Source organism: Meriones unguiculatus, chromosome 8 (assembly GCF_030254825.1).
Source record: "Meriones unguiculatus strain TT.TT164.6M chromosome 8, Bangor_MerUng_6.1, whole genome shotgun sequence".
NCBI lineage: Eukaryota > Metazoa > Chordata > Mammalia > Rodentia > Muridae > Meriones > Meriones unguiculatus.
This window is the reverse complement of record NC_083356.1, coordinates 21,880,281-21,895,404: the sequence shown is the minus strand read 5'-3', so window position 1 is coordinate 21,895,404 and position 15,124 is coordinate 21,880,281. Positions and strand designations below refer to the sequence as shown.

General features: G+C 47.2%; 1 protein-coding gene across 3 annotated transcripts in view; it reads right to left on the bottom strand.

Moving 5' to 3' along the window:
- Positions 1–278: 278 nt before the first annotated feature.
- Positions 279–15,124, bottom strand: part of Fam227a (family with sequence similarity 227 member A) — a 47,778-nt gene continuing 32,932 nt past the window's right edge. The window contains exons 14-18 of one of the 3 annotated variants that reach the window (XR_009593648.1): positions 12,849–13,002; positions 8,842–8,970; positions 5,208–5,348; positions 1,637–2,545; positions 279–713 (exon numbers count right to left, since the gene is read on the bottom strand). Coding sequence is in view for 1 of the 3 variants with exons in the window: in XM_060389036.1 (XP_060245019.1) it covers positions 2,470–2,545; positions 5,208–5,348; positions 8,842–8,970; positions 12,849–13,002 (500 nt within the window). In the remaining 2 variants the exon portion in view is untranslated. Of the gene's footprint in view, positions 2,546–5,207; positions 5,349–8,841; positions 8,971–12,848; positions 13,003–15,124 lie in introns of all 3 variants that reach the window. The other 2 variants (XR_009593649.1, XM_060389036.1) reach the window with 2 other exon arrangements.

Sequence of the window (15,124 nt, the reverse complement as noted above, 5' to 3'; positions counted from 1 at the left end):
TTTTTTTTTTTTTTTTTTGAAATTTTCTTTTAATATACAATTTATTTAACTTTATGTGCATTGGTGTGAGGGTGTCAGATCACCCGGAACTGGAGGTACAGACAGTTGTGAGCTGCCATGTGGGTGCTGGGAGTTGAACCTGGGTCCTTTGGAAGAACGGACAGTACTCTTAACCACTGAGCCATCTCTCCAGACCAGGCTGGCCTTGCACTCACAAAGATCTGCCTGCCCCTGCCTCCTGATTGCTGAGATTAAAGGTGTGCACCATCACGCCCAGCTTTCTATAAAAATATTTTAATAGGTATATAATATATTAAATATATACATATAAGTGACACATGATATGTTTTGGACTTGCTCACTTGTTCACATTTCCAGAGGAGAAAGCCTTCTGAGTTCACACGCAGAGGCAAACCTGTGAGCATTCCGTTAGTCAGTTCAGCTCCCTGCTAGATACTGAGAGAAAGACAGGCACCTTCCCTCAAGAACTAGAGTCCCACTGGGAAGCTGAAGACAGAGGGTGATCTGCACGGAGCCCTGTGAGGATCAGGAAGGCCACTGGGAAGCAAGCACAGCTGTCCCTGCCCTGTATGGTATAACCCTTCCTTAGGCAGGAAGTTGGTTGAGGGCTGGCCTGCCACACACGCTGGGAGACGACCCGGACCCTCCAAGGCTTCTTCTGGAGCCGCTTGGTTCCGAGGCAGCCTGAGGCTCTGGGGAGGAAGCAGGATGAAAAGCATGCATACAGCCCCTGCTGGAGCTGGGGACTTCTCTAAGTGCTTTTCTTGGATTAGTGGGTTTCAAACAGACACAGTGAGACAGGATCCGTCACAGCTCCCATGGACACTGCCCCAGACTCACAGCTTGCTCAAGTCTATGTGCTCCCTGCACACAGGCCTGCTGTGTTCATATGAGCCCTTTTAGTGCAAACACTATCTCAAGCCACAGTTGCAGGCTGGGGTGGGGGTGGGGGTTCAGTCATAGAGCACTTGCCTGGCACTGCGACAGGGTGCCCTGGGTTATTGTCAGTTTCTATTTCTAGGTTATTTCAGTGGGTAGAATTTGGAAATAAGTATTTATAATTTATTTTTGTTTGTTTTGAGGCAGAGCCAAAGTTAGCCTTGAACTTGCTGTTGTAGAAATTAATAAAGCAAGTTTTTCTTTAACCCTGCTAACTTCCAAAATAATTGACACAGAGAGACTATGATTTATTTTATAAGCTTTAAAGCACGAGAGCTGGGCAGATAGCAACCCTCTAAGCTATTTCCCAGCTACACACCCCATGTTACTCGCCTAAATCATTCAAGTCTGGGCTGCTCCTGTTCCATCAGTGGGTCCTCACAGCCACACTGACCCATAACAACTTTCCTTCTCTGTGGCTTCCCCTCCTCCTGCTACATTTTCTGCTTCCTCTCCTTCAGTCCATTTCAGACCCCAAGCCCAGTAGCATAAGCCTACTTCTCTTCTGCCCAGTCACAGGCTTCAGCATTTTTATTAACCAATCAACTTTAAATTAGGCAGAGCAAGGTTTACACAACAGAGACAGGTGGCCAGTAATTAGCATAAGAATACATAGCACGGACCAACCCCTAACACCTTTCCCTTTTTGTCTAAATAAAAAAGCTTTTTTTCTTACAATAATGTGCAGGAGGCTGGCCTTGAACTCCTGTTCGTCCTTGTCCCACCTCCTGAGTGCGGTGATTACTGGCATCCACCATCGGGCTCAGATATCACATGCATTTTGGAAACAGCCTGTGGTGTAGTTAACACAAGAATATCCATGCCTTTAAGGCATAGTATAAGACTGTGGACCTCTCATTACCCTCAGGACAGTGAAGACACCCCTACAAGCTTTCCGGGGCATCGTGTCATTCTCTCCACTAGCACACACCCCCCCCCAAGCCATCTCTCCTCGTCCTTAGCAGGCTGTGTGAAACATAAAATTCACCTTCAGTTCAGTCAGTTTGGAGTCAGATGGGGTTTTGTTTTGTTTTGTTGTTTTTGGTTTTTTTTTTTTTAGAGAGAGTTTCTCTGTGTAGCCCTGGCTGTCCTGGAACTCTGTCTGTGGAAGAGACTGGCCTTGTACTTAAGGGATCCACCTGCCTCTGCCTCCTTAGTGCTGGGACTAAAGACATGGGCCACTACACTCAGCCGCTCAGCTCCTTTCTAATGCTTCCTGGTTGGTTGTTCTTTGAGATGAGGTCTTGCTATGTTTCATAAGGATGGGCTGTATTGTGTTGTTATTGTTAATAAATGAATGAAAGAATGAATTAGGAAATGTCTAAATGGGTGAGGTGACCCAGGGCGTCTTTAAGCCCTGCTCGTTTGTGGCAGACTCGAACTTTAATGTTCTTTAGCCCGTGGACTGGGGAAGACACCGCATGTTCCTGGCTGCGGTAGTGCTCTCACTTGCCGTTGCTGATTCTGTTTTTGATCACCTCTGCAGTCCACGCCTGTTCTTGGGTGAGCTCATTCCATGGAGGACGGTGAGAGCCTGAAGAGCACCTCTTCCTGTGAGGATCTGGACCTACTGGTGCCGTGCTCGCTGTGAAGGAATGAGAAGACAAAGAAATGGTGGGGACCTCATATGACCAAGACATCAACAGGCTAGAATCAAGCACCGGAGAGAAGCAGGTCAAAAGGCCAGCAAATGGCAGATGACATGGAGGATCTGAGTGTCCCGGAAGGACATGTATTCAACCAAGGAAGAATGTGGGGATGAACTGTGGTAAATATATAAGAGGGAAAAAAAAATAAAGAAGCTACGAAATTTAAAATAGACAGCTAGGCTTGGCTCTTAAGATAAAAGTGTTCTAGGGAAAGACAAACACACACAGTTGTGCTTTAACAATGGTGTTGAGTTAATCACAAATCTATTAATGACTCAGTGAAAGGGCTTGGGAAAGTAAGGAGTTAGCCACAGCAGCCTGACATCAGGTATGCCAGGGAGAGGAGGAGGTACAGAGGAGGCAGTGTTCTTCCACCATCTGTGCTTAACTTAAGGAGCACTTCCAGGGCAGGGCACAGGGGCACACACCTGGAACCTAGCACTCTGGAGGCTGAGGCAGGAGGCTCTTCAGTTTGAAACTACTCTGGGATACATAGTAAGACCCTGTCGCAAACGGTAATGTTAATAATGAGGAGGAGGATGCACTTCTATCGTGCCTATTTTGCTATCAGGCACTGTGTTCTGGGCTATAGAACCAGGAAGGCCTGGGGGGACTGACATTAAAAACTCAGCGATTAGAGACCACTGCTGCCTTGCTGCTCAGCCCTTAAAAGATGACTATGTTAGCTGGGACCCTGATGGCACACTCCTTTAGTCCCAGCACTGGGGAGACAGAGGTAGATGGATCTCTGTGAGTTCGAGGCCAGCCTGGTCTATTAAGTGAGTTCAGGACAGCCGGGATGGTTACACAGAGAAACCTTGTCTTAAAAACAAAACAAAACAAAAGATGACTATGTCAGCCAGGTGGTGGTATTGATGGCACATGCCTTTGGTCCCAACACTCTGGAGGCAGAGGCAGCTGGATCTCTGAGTTTGAGACCAGCCTGCTCTACAGAGCAAGTTCCAGGACAGCCAAGGCTACACAGAGATAAACCCTGTTTCAAAAAACAAATAAATAAATAAATAAACAAAAACAGAGAGAGAAAAATTACTATTCCTTACTTCACCTTACTTTAATTCAATAACAATTAAATTTTCTTATTTTTAGGATCTTTACAATTTAAATGTGTATGAGTGTTTGGCCAATATGATGTATGCATAGCATATGCATGCCTGGTACCCTCTTAGAGGCTGAAGGAACTGAGGATAGCAGGGGTGGCTCCATTTTTATCCTCACACTCTATCTTAAGTTGACTGTCCTTGGAGTGACTTGACCCTTGGGTTCTGAGAAGGGGCACAGGGCCCTCTACCCTGCAGGTTGTCGTGGATACCACAGAATGTGTAAATAGATAACTATCATCAGGCCTCCGCCCCACAGAGTGTGTTAGTGGGTCCTCCACTCCACCCAGCAGGCAGGCTATCTACACAGATATTTTAGATATGCTTTGGTTTGGCCAGGTGGCTTGGAACAATTAGCCTAAAGGTCATCTCGATTGCTGAAACCCCTACCCAAAACTTACCCTTCCCTGTAACTCCAAGGCTTGGAGTTCCCTGCTTGCCATTTTTCCCTTTAAAAACTCTGCCTCCCTGAGACTCAGGGCCTCACTTTCTAATCTGCTACGTTAGGGAAGATTGGCCGCCCAAGCTTAAGCTTGAATAAAGATCCTCGTGTGATTTCTCAACTCCTAACGGGCTTTTGGGGTCTCTCGAATCGGGCACAACAAGGCTAGAAAAGGGCTTTAGATCCTCTGAACTAGGATTACAGATGCTTATATGTTGTCCCCTTTGCCAGACTCAGTGGCACCGTGCCTGCATGGCTTCTGGACTCCTGCTTCATCTTCCCAGGGTCCCCCAGTGCTGTGTGGGCATTTAATTTGCTCATGTATTTGCCTCCCAGCACAGTCAGCTGGGGCTGTGGGTGTTAGTATTTAGGCAGCCTGCTTCTGGGTTGCCTAGCAACCTATGATGTCATCATGTGTCCGCAGCCAGGTAGCCACACCTGGCAGGCTTGGTTACGTTGCTCCTTAAAAGGACCAACCTGCCACTTTGTCTGCCTCTTGGCTCTTGCCCTCTTCTTCTCTTGCCCTCTCCCCTTTCTCTGTCGGGGGCCGGGGGGGGAGGCCCTATCATGTCTCACTCTCTCCTCTCTCTCTTCATCTCTATCTAATAAACCTCTTTCATATAAAATCTGTTGTGCGCATCGTCATTGTTTTATTTGGTCCTCATAGTGGGTACCTACAGCTGCATCTCCACAGACCATTTTGGAGGAAGCTGCAACCCTTGTCTGTGCTCAGGGATACCATGACTAATGCCTATCTGAGGGAAGTGTGACTCTCCTGTGAGGTCATGTTTGTACCACGCTTATTTTCCTAACGCTCAGTATAGGGTAAACCATTGGCAAAGGGAAGGGTCATTGTCACCTGACAGCTTGATATCACTGTGACAACATTTTAAATAGCATGAGGAAATAAAAAGTCTGAAAAGAGGCAGTGGCCACACATAAAACTCTGCCTGCCCGGTCTCTCCAGCAGACCCCGAGGGAGCTGCCCTGGGGAGTGGCCGATTCCTAGTCCCCTCTCTTCTCTTTGTTCCACCTTACCTGGCACTAGAAACATACTGGATCCCATAGGGGCTTTTCAGGTCCAGAGAATAGTTAGACGGGGGGCTTTGAGTTGAGGAAATGGATTGGAGACGAAGCTTCCGTTTCTCTTCTAGTCTCTCTTCTATATCCCTTTCCTTCCTGCGGGGGAAGCAAAGTAGATGACAATAAAACCAGTTCGGAAACTCAGTGTGGTTTCTTCAGCAGCAGTTTCCTGGGTGCCTTGATATGCCCTGGGAGAAAAATACACGTATGCAGGTAAGATTGACAAAGATGATGGCGGTAGGGGCCCAGCACAGGGCCACTCCTCACTAATCTTCTGACAGCATCTTGGGGCCAGGACTGGACAAGACTCCAGGGAAACATGATCCTGACAAACTAAAAATACAGTCTAGGACATGCTCTGAGCAGACATCAGGGAAGACTTCCTGGAGGAAGCAGAGCCTGAGCCGGGTGTAAGGCCAGATGAAAAATGAAGGAGAGTCAGGTCTGAGGGAATTAGACTAAGGTGCAGTTTTGATGCTTGAGAATCTAGGACTGATGGATGTGACAAAGACTGTTAATGATGCTCCCTCACTACTCCTATGAGTCCGCTGCTCAAGCCAAACTGATAACTTTAGAAGTCATAGTCTTTTCTCAACTCAAGAAAAATTTCAGTCCAAAGCTTAAGTAGGGACAGTTTTTCATTCTGTAGTCTGGCTGAGTGCTGGTTTCTTCAACTCTAAATAGAGGCTGCCACCACCTGTCAGTGATGGGGACAGGCACCAAGCAACCTATCATTCACCGGGGCAATGGAACCAGTCTAGGGGTGGAAGTGGTCTTAACTTTTTAAAACTACATATTTCCCAAGCTCCTTTGAAATAATCACCATGTGACTAATATCTGGCCTCTGAAATAAAGCTGTAATATCACGGTATTTCCAGGGAAGGTCCTTTATAAAACAGAAAGTAATGGGAATCTGTTGAAAATGGGTATGGCAGACCTTTACAGATTAGGGAAACGTTAAAAAACTGGATTGTGGTCACTGACACCCAACTTTAAAATTGCAGGTGTCATTCAAATCATTAAATTTCAATAATTTTCAGAAACACTGAATTGTGCATTTAAGTGGTAAGAGAGAAAATGTTATATTCCTATTACACTACCAATGAGAATACAGGGACAGCAACCTAGACTTCTAGGAAGAATGCTAAAACAGAGTAAGATTAGCCTTCTTGGGTTGCTGGCTTGGAACATGGACTGAATGCCTGAAACTCTAGCAGCCACGTGGACCTGGACCCCTCCCCCACCAGGTCTATTGTCCATCTCTGGGGATTAACTTGTACCACTGTTATTTTTTTTTTCTGTGATGTATATCTAGATAGAACACTAATTTATATAATGCTTCAAAAACTATCACAAAAATTAAAGTTTTATTTTATTTCCTACAGAAACTAGGATAAAGAAGCCAGTTACAAGAAGGGTATGGTGGTGTATACCTTTGATCCCAGCGCTCTGGGAGGCAGAGGCAGGAAGATCCCTGTGGGTTTGAGGCCAGCCTGGTCTACAAAGTGAGTCTAGGACAGTCAAGACTACACAGAGAAACCCTGTCTCAGAAAAAAAGGGGAGGAGCAGTGCTATAAGAACTAAATAAAATTAGGGGAATTGAGTGGTTTATTTGAATGTAGGGTCCCTTTTCCAGTTCCAGAATTCAGTCATCTGGGCATCAGCCCCACCCTCAAAAAATAAAAATAAAAAAGCTCTTCCTTTCCCAGGCACAAGATGGTCCTGAGAAAAGTGGCTGCTGATGCTAGGTGCCTCTCTGTGGGGATAGCCCTACTGTTGGGATCCGTTAGCAGGCATCTCTATGGCCAGCCCCAAGGGACCTGACAAACCAGATATCAGGCATCTGTGAGGCCACCTATGGACCACCTGCAGACCACCTGAAACCACCTGTGCATGCTCTGGGTCAACTTATAAGAGAACTCACACCACCTCCTCTAGCTCTCTCTCTCTCTCCTACCCTGTGAGAGAATTTAGATTTGGGGGGTATTGGTTTAAGGTTTAAAGCACAAGCCTGAGTGAAGGTCAGCCAGGTGGAGACATGTCTGGCCACTTGCCAGGAGGAACTAGCCTTACCACATTCTTTTCCTGCCCACTAGAGATATAGTTGCTAGGAAACTGGCCCAGATGTCCAGGCCAGAACTGTTTATGGACTTGGTGCCTAAAGTAAACCAATCGTTTCAAAAGTCAGTCTCCCTTACCCAATCATGTAACTCCAAGGCATGTAATCTGTTTGTAGTTTTTCCCTTTAAAAGCCACGTTCCCCTAGACAGCCCTGCCACAGTCCTCCTCTTCACCAAGGAGGTTGCTGTGACCCAGCCTCGAGCTCATATTAAAAAAAACCCTCATGTATTTGCAGCAGAGTCAATTCCTGGTAGTCTTTGTGGGTCTTACAAACTGGCATAAAACTGGCCAGAGGCAGTCTCTGTGACCCTTCCCCCTTCCCTTAATAAAACCTTCCATGGAGAACCAGTCACATGGCGTGATTTGTGAACGTGCCATGTAACTTTAATACTTCACAAGAAGACAGAGATCCCACTGGCTAGAGAAGACTTGGCCACAAGTGCTGGTTCCCCTGTGAACTTCTTGGAGCTTTGTTCCAAACTATGAAAAGACAATCCAGGTCACTGGGAATATAAAGACAACTAACATAAAAGAATAAAACCAGCAAACAAAGAAAGATGCCTCAAGGAGACAGACTCGGGATAGGGCTGGAAGAAAACTAGAAGGGTGTGTGTGTATGTATGAACAGCCTCCGTAAGGGATAGAAATATTGCATGCATAAAAGGAAGAAGACGCTACCTCATACTACCTTATTTTTAATCTCTTCCATCAGTGGGTTCCTCCTTAAAATTATTATTTTGTATTTTACCATTCTTTTTTGTTTGTTTTTGTGAGACAGAGTTTCCTGGTATTGCCTTGGCTGTCCTGAAACTCTGTAGATCAGGCTGGCCTCAAACTCAGAGATTAGCCTGCCTCTGCCTCCCAAGTGCTGGGATTAAAGGTGTGTGCCACCAACGCCCAGCCACATTCTTAATATATAACCATCAGCATGTGCTTTTGTTTTGTTTTGTTTAACAGTGCAAAGGGGTCACACTACAAGGAAGAAGTTACACAAGTTGTATCAGGAGGGTGGAATGGAGGCAGTCATTGAGATGAGTGATAACGGGCTGGGGAGAGGGCGAGGAAGGACAGGAGAGAAGCCAGATGGCAGAAAGACTGGAAAACCCTCCTGGCTGTGGCCACGGGTGACAAGACAGAGCGTGTATGAGAAAAACCCCAAGGTCTTGAGTTGAAGAAGGTGGTGCTATGTAAGTGGTTCCAAAAGACATTTGAAGCCTCCGATTCTCACCCTGTCCCAGCTCCCTAGCCCACCTCCACTCACAGAGGTGGCCTTCTTTCTTCCTTAATAAACTGTCCCTGTCACTACCCTTGTGTCCCTGGTCCAATTCTTTGTTCTGAGACACGAGAACTGGGAAAGTTCCGTGGGTGTCCTCTGGACCCAGACCTGTACCTGCATTCCTTCCCTATGTGGCAAGACTTTTTACATCGTTCACAACGGACATTTTCTAAGGCTTCTGTTTGAACAAACCTTAAAAGCGTAGTTTTGATGTGGGTGTTTCCTTTGGGTTTCTTGTCAGATGAGTCATCCAAGGATGAGAGGACTATGAGGTTGGCCTTTTTCTTTTCTGCTGCTTGTTTATTGACAAGAGCCACCTCCCTGGGGAATAAAATGATAAAAGGCATCCGTGGGAAAGGACAAAAGAGTCAATTTGATATTTTCTTTTTCTTCCTCTTGTCCCCATCCCCACTCACCTCCATCCACCCCCCATACCCCACCACACCCCATCCAGAGACAGGGTTTCACTGTGTAGCCCTGGCTGTCTGGTAATGTGATCTGCCAACCTGCTAGGCAGAGTGCACAGAAACAGCTGACCACACAGGAGGGACCCCATCCCAGATACAGTTTGCTGGAGTTTTAGTTTGTTTTGTTTTTAAGTTTTCTCGAGACAGGGTTTCTCTGGGTAACAAAAGCCCTGGCTGTCCTGGACCCCATTTGTAGACCAGGCTGGCCTTGAATTCATAGTGATCCACCTACCTCTGCCTCCCTGAGTGCTGGGATTACAAGTGTGCACCACCAAGCCTGGCTTTGGCTTTAGAATGAATATAATTAAAATTACAGAAGAGATGAGGTGTTGGGGTTGACCTGGAGCTACTATGTATTCAAATGTTAATTGCTTGCCCCAAAAGATCCTTATTGTCCTAGGAGCATATTTCTCCATGCCAGGAAGTCCTGCCTTCCACTTCTCTCTCTGCACAGCTATGGGCTGTCAGCAACTTTTATTATTCAATCAGGGATAATTTGGGAGGCAAGGTTTACACAATGTCATTTTGGATATGTGAGAACTTGCTCATAGGACAATAAGGATCTTGGGGGCAAGCAGTTAACATTTGGATACGTTGTAGCTCCAGATCAACCTCAACAATGAAGAGCCCACCATCTTAAAAGAAGGCTGATGTACACATAGTCTTGGAAGGAAGATGAAGAAGATGAATCTAAGTTGGGGCTCTGCTGCTTGCTGGGTGACCTTGAAATCACTTAACTTCTCCATGTTCTTATGTTCACATGGTTTGTGGTGAGGTGTGAGTGATCAGTGACCAAATGTTTAACAGTGCTGGGTGTATGGGAAGTGTTCAATAAAGGCTGGCAGCTGCCGGAGGCTTCCGGTCCAGCGTGTTCACAGGGTACATGATGGCTTTGCTGAACTGGATAGTCCTCAGTGCAAGTAAATATTTACCTGATGAGGAATCAGGTTATGAGTATTCAGGGTCAACAAAATAGCCACTAACATATGTTTGTGCGAGCTTAAGGTGCTGTCCTAAGGGGCTGGATCGAAGGCTTAGCAGCTAAAAGCACTTGCTGCTCTTGCAGAGGGCCCACGTCCAGTTCTCAGCACCCGCGTGACAGCTCACAACCACCTGTAATTCCAATTCGAGGAGACTCAGAAACCTCTTTTGACTTCCACATCAGGTGGTACCGGTGTGACTTCCACACAAGTAGGCAAGACACGCACAGAAATAAAATTAAAAACATTTTTTTTTTAAGATGATGCCATAGAAGCTGAGTTGGCAGTATATACTTGAGCCCAGAGATTCAGGACTAAGCAAGGGCAACACATGTACACACACACACACACACATACACACATACATACACACACGCACGCACGCACGCACGCACGCGCTCACATAGACATATATGCACACAGAAATAAATGGAAAAAGAAAAGGAGGGAGAAGTGCTGTTACGTATTTCTCTGTTCCCTTTAAGACAGATGTCACAAGGATAGAAGCAAATGTAGGAACATTTCCTGGAGCTTTTCCAACAGTACTTTAAGTCTCAGCTGCTCCGGACTCACAGGAAACTTAATTTTCCACCAATGGCCCTGTGCAGCCCTAATTAAGGACAGAGGCCACTTCCCAACACTGGCAGGTCCAGCAGGTAGCTGTCTGATGAATGGCCTTGGTTGTTCCTCATCTTCCGGCTGCAAACTCTCTGGCTAAAATGCCTTGTGTTGCTGAGGCCCTGTGTAGTGGCCCGGTGTGTGGCCCCAATGTGTTCCCTTCACCAGCCGACACCTCTGAGCGAGGCGCTAGGCTAGAACTGCTCTGTGAGGCAGGTTCTGTACTGGATGGGTCCACGGAAGAGGCATCCGCATCCTTCACAGCCTAGGCCGGGAGCCTTACTGATGTGGCTAAGACAGAGACAGCTTCAGTCTGCCCAGCTTCGAAGCCAATGCTCTTGTCATGCTCCATTAGAGAAACAAGTACTCATGATCCCAGACAGCCCTGCCCTACCTAGGAGTCGGCTTCCATCTGGCCACTTTCATCCTGGCTATGGCCAATATTTCAGAAACAAAGCACGGCTCCACCTTGCTACTTAGATATTCGGTCGAGCTAGTTGAGAAAGCATTAGGACCCGAACAGCTCCCCAGTACATACATAAAAAGCCAGGCGTGGTGGGGGCTGTGTGTCTGCAATCCCAGTGCTGGAGGGGCACTGGAGCTCACCCCAGATTTAGTAGGAGACCCTGTGTCAGAAGTTAGGTAGAGAGAGGGCTGGAGAGGTGTTTTTGTGGTTAAAAGCACTCACTGGGCAATCAGCAAGGAGCAGAGACTGGATCTCAGCACCCACATAATCAGCTGGGACTCAGAAACAGGTGGATTTCTAGGGCTTGCTCAAGCCAGCGTAGCAGAGGAAACAGCGTGCGTGAGGCCCTCCTCTGGCCACGTGCACTTTCACAAGAGTGTGCACACACTCTCAGCCTGTGTTTTGAGCCCAAGATAGGTTCCAAGTTTTGATGTTTTCTGCTCCAGTTTTCTGAGTGCTGGAACTACAGGCCTATGCTATGATTTCAGCCTTTTAAAAAGAGATTTGGGTTTACTTAAGTTTGTTTTTAGCATGGAAGGTAGAGCAGGAGAGTCAGGTTCTTACTCTGTAGCCCAGGCTGGCCTAGAACTTGAGGTAATTCTGCCTCAGCCTTCAAAAATGTTAGAATTACAACTGTCAGCCACCACCACACAGTAGGGAAACACACACACACACACACACCATTCTAAAGAAAGGATCTAAGTTTTGCGAATGACCTGTTTCTTTTCCTTCCTTCCTTCCTTCTTTTTCTTTTTTGGTTTTTTAGAGACAGGGTTTCTTTGTGTATCCCTGGCTGTCCTGGAACTAACTTTGTAGACCAGACTGGACTTGAACTCACAGAGATCTGCCTGCCTCTGCCTTCTGACTGCTGAGATTAAAGGCAAGCACCACTACTGCCTGAAGCTGTTTCTAATCTGGCCCCAGAAAAGCTGGCTGTGCTCAGTGAGGGTAGTGAGCAAGCTGGCAGCCCCCTCCCCACTCTAGCTAAATCCTCCTGACTCTGCAGTGGGTGTCCAAGAGTGGCTCTGTGCCCACACCCTCCTACCTATTGTTTTTTAAACAAAATCCCAAACGTTTGATTTTTTTTTTTCCAGCATCAGGAGCCAGATGCTAGGGAGAAGCTTACTAGAGGCAGAGAAAGCACCCAGCTGACCTTCCTACTCAGCTGACATCCCAGAAGGAAGAAGCCCCTTCTCCTTCATGTTGTCTTAAAAACCCTTCAAACTCTTTGTCCCTATTTTCTACTTCCTGTTCATCTCCCTATCCATTTTCCAGACTTCCTCTCATTCTCTATGGTTTTTCCCTATGTTTACTCAATGTCAGTCTGGTTGCTTGTTCCACCTCTTGGCCTATGGTTCACTTTATTTAATCCTGTTTTTCAGAAACCTCTTGGATTAAGCCAGGTGCAGTGGCACACGCCTGAAATCCTAGCAGCCTGGGAGGCAGAGGTAGGCGGATCTCTGTGAGTTCAAGGCCAGCCTGGTCTACAAAGTGAGTCCAGGGACAGCCAAGGCTACATAGAGAAACACTGTCTTGAAACACAACCCCCCCCCAAAAAAAAAAAAAAAAAAGAAAGAAAGCTACGTGCTAGAGCCATACCACAACCAGAAACAGGTTTTCCCGGTACACAGTCTCGGGGCAATCTGATCAGATACCCTCAACACCCACCTCGCACAGTTTTCCTTCAGCTCCTTTAGGTAGCTTTTAAAATAGACCCATTCATTCCAGTGCAGGCGGTCCAGCTCCCTGAGCTTTCTCTTCCGCCTCTCCATGTTCTCCATAACCTGGTGGATGATGTCAGCATAGGTTGGGGCGGACTCAGTGCATTCTGCTGTCAAGGAAAGGAACACTGTGCCACCCCACACTGTTAACGGCTGAGCCTTGGGTGTGGGGAAGGAAAAGGAGAATGGGGACCGCACAAAGCATATTTTGCTGCTCTGGGGTTCTGGAAGAGGTACTCAAAAATCCACACAGGCAGTGGTCTCTGAGACTGGCTATGGCCAGCCTGGGAGTGAAGAAAGGTCATCGTTTCTGTGGCCAGCCAGTGTCCACCTTGTCATAAAGCCCCCTTTGGCTTTGTCCATGGTAGGGAGCCGGGAAAGACTCCCTTAGGCTGTCTGAAGGACAGAGATAGTGGCGTCTGTGCTGGACAGTAAAGTGCTGTTTCCAGAGGCTTCCCAGCATCACCGAATTCTACACAGCCACAAGCTTAGCTCTGAGCCCAGTTTCATAGTCTGGGGTTGGAATCTGTCACCACAATGACAAGACGGAAAGGGCTCCAACAACTCTCTCCTTGTGGGCATGAGAAATTTCTTTTCTGTGTTGAGTTTTTTGCTCTCTTGGTTCGTTTTTGTCTTTGTTGTTTTGTTTTTCAAGACAGGGGTTCTCTGTGTAGCCTCTGCTGTCCTGGACTTTGTAGACCAGGCTGTCCTGGAACACACAGCAATCCGCCTGCCTCTGCTTCCCTGAGTGCTGGGATTACAAGCATGTGCCACCGTACCCGGTTTTTGTTTTTTGAGACAGTCTTATTATGTAGACCTGGTTGGCCTTGAACTCACAGAGACCTACCTTCCTCTACCTGCTGAGTGCTGGGATTAAACGTGTGCACCATCAAGCCCGGCTAGGGATGGTTTTTTTTTGTTTGAGACAAGATCTGGCTATGCAGTCTCAAGTTCATAGTTAGCTTCCTGCCTCGTCCTCCTGAGCTGTTGGCATTATAGGTACAGACCGCCTGCCACACTCAGTCTGTTTCAGGCTTACTACCGAAAAAGGCTCTCTTTCAGCCAGGTGTGGTGATGTAACCCTGTAATGCTGTAATCCCAGCATTTGGGAAATGGAATTAGGAGGATCAAATTCAAGGACACAGTTCTGGAGTTCTAGGCCAGCCAGAGCTGCATGAGACAAATCGAGAGTTTCAAAACTCCAAAACAACCAAACAACAAACACCTTTCTCCTCTGCTCCACCTCCATCCTTGGTGAGACTCTCAGCGGCATTTGTGGCAAGCCGAGGGACTGACACTGTCACCCTCTGTGCCTCCATTTATCCATGAAAGAGACTGCAAACCAGGTGTGGTGACTCACGCCTACGATCTCAGCACTCACTAGGTTGAGGCAGCCATTGTCCAGAGTTTGAGACTGGCCTCAGTGATAGCAAGATCCTATCTCAAGAACCTCCCTCAAAAGAAAAGATACTCGGGGGCTGGAGAGATGGCTCAGAGGTTGAGAGCACTGGCTGCTCTTCCAGAGGTCCTGAGTTCAATTCCCAGCAAACACATGGTGGCTCACAACCATATACTGGGATCTGATGCCCTCTTCTGATATGAGGGCACACGTGCAGATATTGTATCCGTAATAAATAAATAAATTTTAAAAAAAGAGAGATCCTCCTTCCTTACAAGCAGTGATTCTCAATCTGTGGGTCTTGACTCCTCTGGAGGAGTAAGAAGTCAAATGACCCTTTCACAGGGGTCACCTAAGACCACCAGAAAACACAGTCGTTTACCTTACGATTCATAACAGTAGCAAAATTACAGTTATGGACGTGGGGAACGGTGTTAAAGGGGTGCGGCATCAGAACTGCCACCTGAGGGGATGGAGACCAGCTCTTCATACAGTGCGCTATGCACCACTCAGTCGCCTTACTTGGTAGGACCGTCTTCACTTCGGGATCTTGCAGGGCTGTCTCCAGAACCACAGTGACCTAAAGAACAGGGTGATGCTGGGGACATTTTGGACTGTGCTGCCTAGAGGCAGCTGGTCCTCCTTCAGACCCCTGTGATGTGTCTGGGATGTGATGTGAAGCTCTAAGGGCAGCAGAGGAAAAGGCCTCCTGGTGCCCTTGCTGCCCACGAGCCAGCAAAAGCCACTGAGTACCAGGCATGTGCCTGGGCAATCTTTCCTCTACCGCACTGGCAATCAATCTGTGAAACCACCCCTGAAGCTGG